Genomic DNA, 12250 nt, shown 5'->3' with positions numbered 1-12250 from the left:
CTTCAATGTGGAGGCCTTAGATCAAGTAGGATTCCAATCCATATCAACAACACTAATCCTCCTCCAACAATCTATATTGGAGCAACCCAAAAGGGAGATATGGGCCAATTGTCGGTACTCTTCAATGAGTACAAAATCAGAGGTATAAAGCCCCATTCGGATAGAAAAGTTAGAATAACTCATCTTATACATGTTTTGTATCATTCGAAATTGAATAAAGCCTTCAGAATCCCAACCAGAAAATTTCTTCTCAACAACCAAAGTGGTGAGAAATTCTAATGTAAGCTCTCTATATGTAGGCTCAGTAATAGAAAATAAATTTTTCCTATGCTCCACTCCTATCAATTCCCTCACTTCCTTAAATAAATTATAGTGATGTAAAATGTCTCAAACAATAAATTTGCTCTAGCCCCAAACTCAATTTTTCAGTTTGTCATACCTGGTGCGGTGAGTAAGGGCACTGAAGGTGAGCAGCTGGGATGAAGGAGATTGTGGAGGGGCTACATTCTGGGGGCGAGGACGCTTCCTCACTAGCTCCTTGCCCCTTCTAGGAGCGCTGGATAAAGACCCATCAGCCATGGTGGGTGCAGAAATCTGGGAATGGAGAGGGAAGAAGATGGGTTTCAGAATTGGATGAGTAGAGAGTAAGAGGAGGAGATCGTGGGGGGTGAGAATAAGTGGGAGAGTGGGCGTGAGCTCAAGACAGGCACCTCAGAAATAGGAAAAGGGAATGGGGTTTGAAAGGCTTGTAGAGAAATAAAGTGCATAGCGTGGGAAGGAGAAACAGGGGAGACGAAGTGTGAATACCAATTTTTGCCTCCCAGAAATTACTTGCAAAATTTTTTAAAAAATGAAATAAATCTGTTTTACAGCAAAATGGAAATTTTTTTGAAAAAATTGATTTTTGCTTTCCGGAAACAGCCGCCTGCATTACAAAGGTTTATAACCCAAAGTCAAAAATTAGTTCTGAGCATGAGAAAGAAAACTGAACATTTTCAGCATTTTGTAAAAATCCTAAAAATGATCGATATAAAAACGCAAGAGACCCGGTTGAAGAGACAGGGGGTTTTCTTTTCTCTGAGAAAAATTTTGAAAGGGGTACGAGTTTTCAAAGAAAGAAGAAAAATTCAAAAAATTGATTTCAAAAAAATATCCAGAAAGTATGAATGAAGTGAAGAACAAATAAAGGGGAGGATATAAGGAAAGAATAGCAAAAACGAAAGTAAGTACAATGAAAAAATAGACTGGAGAAGGAAATCAAAAACTAGAAGAAGGGAAAGAAATCACACCATTAAATCTTCACCATCTTCATTTTGGATTCAGATCTGGAATATTTATTAATTGCATTTAAGGGTTTTTTTCCTTTTTCTTCTTTCTTTCTCGTTGCAATAGCATTCTTTTGCCTCTTAACATATTCTGATATTCTGCAAATGAAGTGAAGAAGAGAGACTAAGTTGTATAAGCTACCTAACGTTTGTAAAGTTTCTTTTTTATTATTATTACTTTATTTTATTTTATTTTAATCTTAAATAATATAATATTATTATATTGAAATAATAAAGTGGAAATGACTACTCAGATGAGTCATTGGCAGATTGCAATAAATCCTAAGCATTTGTCATTTGAAATCCTAACTTTCGGCTCCTTTTCCTTTTTCATTTTCTTTTCCTTATCTTTTTTTTCATTTCTTATTTTTTTTAACTTCTTAATATTCCTTAAAATTTTGGACTCAGGCCCCCTTTTTGTATAACACGTCTGAGGTCAAAGTTTTTTTTTATTTTATTTTTTTATTAAGAAAATAATAAATAAATTTAAATTTATTTTATTCATTTGTATTTTGCTTTCCATTTTTATCTATTATTTTGGTTACTTATATTTAATTTACTTTAGTAAAATTATTTCATCTTTTATTATTATTAACTCTTTCTAATTTATTTTATTTTATTTTATCTTTATTACAATTAATATTTACTTTTATATTATGTTTGGCTTCAATTATTTATTTACAAAATGTGTCTTTTTTCATTAAAATCAAACAGAAAATTAGTAAAATATTATAAGTAATTTTCTTTTACTATTCTTGAATTTTTTCTTATGTTGATGTCATTATTTATTTTTTGGGGTGTTCTATAAGTTTGGAGTGTAATTTGATTTTATATTCATGTTTTATTCCTTTTTATTTTGTGGATAAATTACATTTTAAATTTATTTCATGAGAAAAGAATAAATAGCACATGTTTGCATCAGTTTATGACATTAACGTGTAGCTTCTCTGCTTTCGTATGTTATAAATCGATAAAGCTTAAGTGTACCTACGTAACCTAAAGTTTTATGCAACATTGATTTATTATATGCAATATCTAATTAATTAAAAAATTATCTTAATAATCAATCAAAATGTATTCTCTATAATTACTATTTTACTAATCAATCAATTTAAATAGAAATTATTTGATAAACACAATAATTTATAATACTAATGTGTAGCGACTTTACCTTTATGTGTTATAAATTATTACAACTTATGTGTATAAACGTTACCTTAGGTTCTATACAACATAAATTTATCAAACAAAGTTTTAACTTTTTATTATTTTATTTTATTATTAAATATTTTTTAATCAATTCAAATATATTTATTCATTTCATTAAATAGAATTAATTTCATATTTTAAATTTTCTTAAATCATACTTCTTATTTAATAAGTTAAACAACCAATCTTTTCATCATTTTGTTATACAAATTTTTGTAATATCGATGTGCGATTTACATTGTCTTCGATAGTCCAAAAATTATAAAAGATTAATGTATAGCTTACGCTATCTTAAATTCTCTTCCAATATTAATCATAATCAAAATCAAAATTCAAATACTTCATTTAAGAATAAAATATTTTTAACAATTTGCAGTATAGTTATGTGATCTTCCTTCACTTTCTGTATTTGTTTCTCGTAGGGTACATGTATAATCGCGTTATCTTATATCCTAAACATTATAATTTTATGAAAATAATTTTAATTTCAAAATAAATTTTCTTTCACTAAACTTAATTTATAATCAACTAATTTCATAATTATTAGATAGAACTATGTGGCTTTGAGTTCTCAATTGCACCTGGAGATACGTAGGAGCGGGAACCATACCCGTCACGTCAAAATAATTTTCAAAATAACCCAAATAATATCTCAATAAATAATATTTCTTCTTCTAAAATAAAAATAATTAATGTTTAGGGATTAAATAAATATTTTTCAGAATTTAAATAAATTTGCACAATTAATTTTAAGTAACCATTTTAAACATACGTTTTGGGTGCTAATACCTTCCCCACACGTAAATGACTCCCGAACTCATTTTTTGTTTCAAATATCATATTATTTTAAAAAGTTTTTCCAATGTTTTCTTAAAATAAACTTTGGTGGCGACTCCTTTGATTATCATGAAAACGTTTTTCACCGTACCATTGCGACTGCCCGGTTGCGACAAATGGCGACTCCACTGGGGACATTTCTTTTAGAGAGTCAAGCCTTTGATAATTAATTGTGCAAATTTGTGTAATTTTGTTTCTATTTACTTAATCCCTTTCTCTTTTCTTATTTATGATCTAAATTAATTGTATTATGTTTCTTTTATTCATGTATTTATTTCGTGCATGTATTTTCGGAACCTTGTTGTATATATTTTTCTTAATAACGTTAAGATAGATGACTATTGATAATATGTGATATTCTCGTGTTGTTTAATTTTTGCAGCTTTTATTTTTGTTGAGTTGATAAGGTTTGTATGCTCCCTCACACACTACCACTTACACATTCATCACACACTTTGAGTGAAGTCCTATACCTAGGTCTGAGTATGCTTAGGATTAGAGGGGTTATGTAGCGGTGTCATTTTGGATGCACATCCTATTTGGCTATCATGAAAACCCTAGCTAGAGTTTGACCTTTTCTTGATGTCCCACATCTAGTAGACTCCCTACTGTTGTGGCCAACATTGGAGATTGGATCTTAGCTCTAGTGACCTTTTAGGATTACAAACCACATTTGATGAGTCTTTACAGGTAAAAGAAAGCTGTAGATCTTTAAGTTAGACCTTTAGGTGACTCGAATAGGACACAAGGGGAGTATTTTTTCCTTATCTACTCTTTTAGAAATCATGTGAATTATTAGCACCTTAAAATTTTAAATAAAAAAGATATTTTATTACATTTTGGAATAATATAAAGGCTAGTGATTCACATGATTCTCTCAATTAATTTTTCTTACATCATCATCATTTCATATATCATTGCATATCATTTATTTGAACATCATGCTTATTGCCATCCTTGTGACACTTATAATAAATTTAAAATCAGTTTTGAAATAAAGTTAAGGATGACAATTTGCATAATTTCTTGCATCATTACATTGTCATGTGGAGCATTACCCTTTTAAGTATCAATTTATATTTATCAAAAAATAAAATTCAAAAGATCTTAAAAAAAGTAATGATTCATATTGTTCTCGCATTATCATGGTCATCACATATTTGTCTTATTAATGTAAAAGCCTAGTGGATTATTGATTCATTTAGAATTTATGTTGATTCTTATATAGATGTTTATCTGTTTAGAATCAATATTAATCCTTATGGCTACTAGGATCCTATGTTAATGAAACAAATACAAAATTTGAAATAATTTTTCATTATTTCCTTTTTATTTATAGGTTGAGAATCACAAAGTTGTTTGAGTATTCAAGAAAATAGAAATTCATGTGGGATCAAGTAGCAGCGATGTGAAATCAGTTGAGTTGAGAAAAAAATTTCATCTGAGAGTTAAAATGGCTGACACTGCTAGTCTGAGAGAGTTAGGAAAGAAGCTAAAGATGGTCCAACAACTCATTTTAGTGAGGAGGTATGGAAATATTCTGAGGTTAATGGAAGTGAATGTGCAGGAATATGCTTTAACAGCCCTAGCCTAGTATTATGATTCCCCATTGAGGTGCTTCACTTTTTAGGATTTTCAATTGGCTCCGACCTTAGAGGAATTTGAGCAAATTCTAGACTTGCCATTGGAGGGTCAACAACCATATTGCCCTATGGAACATCATGCATATTTTGGCAGAAAAAGAAGATTGGGACACTTTCATAGATGTTTTAGCACTCACCATTTATGGCATCGTCCTCTTCCCTAAACATGACAACTTTGTTGATTTAGCAGCAATAGATGTATTTCTTGCATGCAAAAATTGATTTGAAAATCCTGTCCCTGCAATACTAGCTAATATTTATTGTACATTAAGTTTCTACCATGAAAGGAAAGGAAAGAGGATTATATGTTGTCTACCTATGCTTTATATATGGCACACAGCTCATGTTTTTAAAAGGCCAAGTGAAATCAAGTGTTCAATCACTGATTTGCTGAGGTTTCAGATCGGGCAGAAAAATGGTCAAAAGTGGGCTAATCACTTAGCTAGTTTGAATGAAGGACGCATCAGATGGCACACTCCATTGCAACAGTTGACAACCGTTGTTTATCACTGTGGCAATTTTCTAAATGTTCCTCTTATGGGTACTCGGGGTTGTATAAATTACAATCCAATTATGGGACAACGTCAACTCGCTTATCCTATGATGGGACCACCTGCTGAGGAATTGTTGGTTACATTTGTTGTCTATTATGAAGATGGAAATTTCCCTGACCGTATCCAAAAGGCAAGAAATGCTTGGGCGAGGGTTGTTCGAAAAGAGAAAGAGCTAGGCGTGAGAAGTTATGCAGCAAAAGCAAGTTACTGTCAATGGGTTAAAGAGAGAGTCCAAGAGATTAAGTTACCATTCAAAGATCCAAGTACCTCCCAAGAAAGTGAGTCATCTAATCCAGAACTCTTTGAGAATGAAGAAGTAAAAGAATTAAAGGCAAGACTGACTAAGATGATTGAGAAGAATGTGATGCCAAAAGTAACATTGTCAAAATTACCTTGTGATGAGTCGCATATGAAACCCAGTACCATAATAGTAAGAGCCTTTGATGGAACAAGGAGAGAAGTCATTGGAGAAATTGAGATTCTAATTCAAATTGGTCCTTGCACCTTTCAGATTTTGTTTCAAGTAATGGACATCGCACCAGCTTACAGCTGTCTTTTGGGGAGGCCTTGGATTCATTCTGTTGGAGTTGTACGATCCACATTGCATCAGAAACTGAAGTTTATCACTGATAATAAGTTGGTGATTGTCTCTGGTGAAGAAGATGTGTTGGTGAGTAAGTCTTTGTCCATTCCTTACATTGAAGCTGCTGAAGAAGCTCTAGAGACCTCTTTTCAGGCTTTAGAGATTGCAAATGCTACTTATGTTGGAGAGGGAGCCCTAATCGTAAAGCCTCAATTGTCTAATACATCCATAATGACTGCTAAAGTCATGCTTGATGGAGGTTGTCAGTATGGATATGTGTTAGGACAAACCATCATGAAAGCAGCAAATTGGTTACAGCTTCATAAGAATAAGGATAGATTTGGGTTGGGATACACGTCCACTAAAGCTAATAAGAGGAGAGTCATGGAGGAAAAGAAAGAAAGAAGATTAGTCAGGTTGGAAGGTAAGGAGCCTAAGACTGAAGGAGTCCCCATTTATGATCTTCTAAAAAGCTTTTACAATGCTGGATTTGAGTTTCAAGACTCAGTGGCTGCTGCTGATGAAGATGTACATGGAGAAGAGGTTGTGAACCTAGTTCGCACTTGTCCGCTGAACACATAAGTTGGCAATTGGGAGATCATCGAACTTCCTATGATTTTTAATGCCTACTCAAAGTAATCATTCAAGCTAATCTTATTGTTTTGTCTCAAAGCTTTAGAATATTATTACTTTTTGAAAAAACTAATATATGGTTTCTTTTTGCAATTTAAAATATCAGTTTGTTTTGTAAGTTGGGACACATGTTTCCTTTTAAGTATATTTAGCAAATGAAATACAATTCAAATTCTCAGCAACCTTTTGTGTCTTCTTTCTTTATTGCTTGAATCTTATCGTTTATTTTCTTTTTGTCTCAACTCTCACACAATGCAGATCCAACAGTGACATGACTGAAAGTAACAGTGCTAATATCTCATCCACTAATTTTGATTGTCCCATTAATCAAGCTGTTGAAGATGATAGTGATGTTGATTTACCCTCAGAATTTCTAAGATTGGTCGATCAAGAAGTGAAAAAGATCCAACCTCATGATGAACGCTATAACATCCTATGCTTTGTGTCATGCCTATAGTATATCATTGAGAAAAATCTGTAGTACTTTGTGAGCAGAAAGAAACCGTGTATGTACAGTAGCCCCTGATGTCAACAATGATATCATGCTGATGTCATTGGCGACATCACGCTAATGTCATTGGCGACATCACGCTGATGTCATCGGTGACATCACGCCGACATCATCGCTTGCATCATACTGACATCATCGCCTACATCACATTGACGCTGACATCTTCAAAAAAATTTCTATAAATAGGGGGCTTCACATAAAATTTTCACTTCTTCACTCCTACCCAAGGTTCTAAGGTCATATCTCGCCATTTTCTCACATACTAAACCTCCTAAACTTAGATTTCTCTTCAGATCTGTGATTCTACGTCCGTTCTAAAGCATTTTAAGTAAGTTTCTCTAAGTTTGAAGTTAGATTTACTGTTCGTTTCTCTTCTTCTTCTTTTTCTTATAAATGTTCATGATGTTCTTAGGAAAAACTTCGTTCTAAAGTTAAATCTTTGGTTAAATCCTTGTAAAAGCTCTGTTTTGAGGTAAGGGCACTCTACTTTATCATTTTGTTATGTTTATTACTTGTATTCTCATAGATCTTGTCATGTATGTGATTATATGTGGAATAATCCTTGTTTTATGAAAAATAATCAGTGAAAAGTGAGAATAATTGGCTGTTTATGTGATTTATGATGAATACATGGTGAAAATGTGATATTATGTCCAAATAAGGCATGGTAAGGTATATTGAGGATGGTTGATATGATTTTGTGATATGAAATATACAAAGAGATGGATGTTTCATGTTTGAATATATTGTTTCATGTAAAAATGATGTGTATTGTTAATATGCCATGGTTTGATGTATATGATGAAAAGTATGTGGAAATATGATGAAAAATATGTGTGAACATGAGAAATGGCATATGTGAACATGTGAATATACTCGAAAGAGTATGAGATGGAAAAAGATATGATGTAAATAGTTACAGAGATACACTGGGGAGTGAAAGATGGAGACGATATGGGATATCTTGAGGAAATGCAAGGTGGTAAGTGACATTTGGGATTGTGCACGGAATATTGTGTTCGAATGCACCACATGGCCACACACTCGTTTCCTGACTTGACTCCTAACCATTACTTTTTTCTAAGGGGCCGTCTATTGCATGCGTTGTATCCGTATTGCATTGGGCCATCCGGCGACTATTTACATGGATGTGTAAGACCTCGAGATAGAGGCATCGGATAACTATGGCCACAGGGCGCGGTAAGCGCGGATAAAAGTAAAAAAAATTGTGAATCTGTGTAATGTAATACGCGTTGAGATGAGAATATGCTTTATATGACACTGTGATATGTAATGCCATGATGTTTTCTTTAATCGTGATAAGATGTGTTTTGTGAAGAATGTATATGGTATGTATGAGTAGTAGGGTAGAAACTCACCCTTACACAATATTTTTCAGGAAACCAGGATGAATAGTATCAGGCGCACAATGCATGGATGGATGAGAACTGCTATAGGACTTAGTTATTTTGAGTTATGTAATGAATATTTTCAGTTTTATATAGCATTCTTTTGAACAATTGTAAAACTACTATTTCTTTTTATTGCTGATGAAAATTCTAGAATCTTTGTTTTTCTAAAGTACTTATGAATTAATGAAATTTTACTCTATGAACCTTATATTATTTCAATGTCTCTTTCTTATTAGAGAGTTTTGAAAGAAAATTTACTTTACCATTTAAATTTTTATGAAAATTTATCATATATTGAGGAAAGAAATATAAGGCGTTACAATTTTGGTATCAGAGCAGTTCATCCAGACCAGACTGGGGTATGGGACTAACATGTCTGTGTTGTCTAATAGATATACTAGAATATGAAATGATTATTTGCTAATATGACTTGTTAGATGTCAATTACGTGAACTAGGTCTATCTATGATAGATTAATAAGTGATTTGAGTTTATTGCATGATTAGAGCTATGGCTGGTAGAGGTAGACCTGTCGGTGCTACAAATGAACTCCTGGAGCGCATGACCCAAGTCTTAGAGACTTTGGCACATAACCAGGAGGCTGAACCAGCCGAGTATAGAGGACTTTCTTCTTTTACTAGGCATAACCCTCCAAAATTTAAGGGAAAGTTTGATCCTGAGGGAGTTCAGAGGTGGATAGCAGACATGGAGAAGATTTTCCATGCCATGGGATATAGAGAGGAGCATAAAGTAACTTATGCTACTTATATGCTGAGTGGAGAAGCTGAGAACTGGTGGAGATTTGCTAGTCAAACTCTACTGCAAGAAGATGATTATATTCCTTGGGAGACATTCAAGGCAACCTTCCTAGGAAATTATTTCCTTAGAGATTTAAAGAAACAGAAGGCTAGGGAGTTCCTTGAGTTGAAACAAGGAAACATGTTTGTAGGTGAATATGCTGCTAAATTTCATGAATTGATGAAATACTGGTCTCACTATCAACATAATGATGGAGAGGAAGATCTATGTGCTCAATTTGAACATTGGCTTAGGCCAAATATTCGAGCTGCTGTTAGTGTATTCCAGCTGACAGATTTACCCACTCTAGTGAGTAAATGCAGAATATTTGAAGCCAATACTAAGGGTAAGATGGTGGATACCAGAATCGGTGGTCCTGTGAGGCAAGACCGAATGCCTCCAAGATTTTCTAGAGGACCTTACTCTAGTCCAAATCAGTCTCAAGTGAAGGGGACTGTATCTCAAGAAGATAGTAGTGGTGGTTCAGGTTCTTTCAGAAGGCCACTAAAATGTTTCAAGTGTGGTGAACCTCACATTAAAAAGAATTGTCCTCAACTTCCACCAACATGTGACATTTGTGGGAAAATGGGACACTCTGCAGTGTCTGTTGGTCTGCTCCACAAAAGAGCGGAAGCATGAGTGTGGAACAAAGACCTGAATCTAGAGCAAGCACTGGAACAAAGCCAAATGTGAAAGGCAAAGTTTTTGCTATGAGTGGAGTCGAGACTTCAAAATCAAAGGAGCTTATTAGAGGTAAAGGTATCATAAAAGATCGACTTGTAGATGTGTTGTTTGATTCTGGTGCTACTCATTCCTTTATTTCTGTGGATTGTATGAGATATCTAGAATTACCTGTATTTGAATTGGCTTGTGATGTTATTGTATCTACTCCTACGGGTAAGCCCGTAACAACTTCTTCTGTGTCTTTAGGTTGTCCTGTGATGGTACATGGTAGGAGTTTTAGTATAGATTTGATTTGTTTACCTCTCTCCCAACTTGATGTAATTTTGGGAATGGATTGGTTGTCATCCAACCATGTTCTATTGGATTGTAAAGAGAAAGTCTTGATTTTTGGCACTAAAGTATCAGAAAGTGCTAAACTCTTAGGTCCAGATCCATTGGAAAATGTAATGAGTGCTAAGGCTTTCATAGTTCTATTTTCAATTGAGAATGAAAAGGAAATGAAGCCTGAGTATATCTCAGTGGTTAGAGATTTTTTAGAAGTTTTCCCTGATGATGTTACTAAATTGCCACCGGAAAGAGAGATTAAGTTTACTATTGATCTCATTCTGGGAGCAAATCCTATTTCTGTTGCACCATATAGGATGTCACCAATGGAGTTGGCTGAGGTAAAGAAACAGGTAGAAGAATTATTGCAGAAAAGGTTTATAAGGCCAAGTGTGTCACCTTGGGGAGCACCTGTTCTTTTGGTGAAAAAAAAAAGATGGGAGCATGAGGATGTGTGTTGATTATAGACAATTGAATAAGGTAACAATAAAGAACAAGTATCCTATTCCTAGAATTGATGACTTGATGGATCAGTTACGAGAAGCTTCCATATTTTCAAAGATTGATTTGCGATCTGGTTATCATTAGATCAGAGTTAAGAGTGAGGATATCCCCAAGACAACGTTTAGAACCCGCTATAGCCACTATGAGTATCTAGTTATGCCATTTGGTGTGACTAATGCTTCTGCAGTATTCATGGACTACATGAATAGAATTTTTCATGAGTTTTTGGATAAATTTGTTGTAGTATTTATAGATAATATTCTAATTTATTCCAAGACTCATGAAGAATATGCAGAACACTTGAGATTTGTTTTGCAGATACTAAGAGAAAGACAGTTGTATGCAAAATTCTCTAAGTGTGAATTTTGGTTACCACAAATCCAATTTTTGGGACATGTGGTATCAAAAGATGGCATTATGGTGGATCCAGTAAAGGTGGAGGCAGTGGCTCAATGGCCAAGGCCTACTAATCCCACAGAAATTCGCAGTTTTCTGGGACTAGCTGGCTATTATAGGAAATTCATTGAAGGATTTTCTAAAATAGATTTTCATTTGACGAAGTTAACAAGAAAAGGAAAAGAGTTTGTGTGGAATGAAGAGTGTGAAGCTAGTTTCCAAAAGTTGAAAGAAAAGTTAACATCTGACCCTGTCTTAGTTTTTCCTAATCCAGAACAGAAGTTTGATGTGTATTGTGATGCATCTGGGCAAGGGCTTGGTTGTGTCTTGATGCAGGATGAAAGGGTAGTTGCTTATGCTTCGAGGCAGTTGCGTCCTCATGAAGTTAATTATCCTACTTATGACCTAGAATTAGCCGCAGTGGTTTTTGCTCTTAAGATATGGAGACATTATCTATTTGGGGCGAGATTTGAGGTATTTAGTAATCACAAGAGTTTGAAGTACTTGTTTGATCAGAAAGAGTTAAATATAAGGCAGAGAAGGTGGATGGAATTTCTGAAGGATTATGATTTTACATTGTCTTATCATCCTGGGAAGGCAAATGTGGTTACTGATGCTTCAAGTAGGAAGTCCTTGCATATGGCAAGTATGATGGTGAAAGAATTAGAGTTGATTGAAAAGTTCCAAGATATGAATTTAGCAGTAGAGGTGCGACCTCAGAGTTTGTATCTTGGGACTTTGATAATTAACAATGATTTCTTGGTTAGGGTTCGTGATGCCCAACAAGAAGATATGTTCTTGCAGGAAATGATGAGGCAGAGGGGTGAAGGAAAGGAT

At 34.0% G+C, this 12250-nt stretch overlaps 1 protein-coding gene across 1 annotated transcript; it reads left to right on the top strand.

Annotated features, from left to right (window-relative positions):
• Window positions 1-9217: 9217 nt before the first annotated feature.
• Window positions 9218-10144, top strand: LOC113850961. The gene has a single exon (XM_027481467.1). The coding sequence runs from the start codon at window positions 9218-9220 to the stop codon at window positions 10142-10144; it is 927 nt and encodes a 308-aa protein (XP_027337268.1).
• The last annotated feature ends 2106 nt before the right edge of the window (window positions 10145-12250 follow it).

Source organism: Abrus precatorius, unplaced genomic scaffold, assembly GCF_003935025.1.
Source record: "Abrus precatorius isolate BTA unplaced genomic scaffold, Abrus_2018 Scaffold9, whole genome shotgun sequence".
NCBI lineage: Eukaryota > Viridiplantae > Streptophyta > Magnoliopsida > Fabales > Fabaceae > Abrus > Abrus precatorius.
This window is presented reverse-complemented; position numbering and strand designations above follow the sequence as displayed.

What these genes read in the sequence shown, in the direction of transcription:
- LOC113850961 (XM_027481467.1), top strand. Translation starts at nt 9,218, where the DNA reads ATGGCTGGTAGAGGTAGACCTGTCGGTGCTACAAATGAACTCCTGGAG.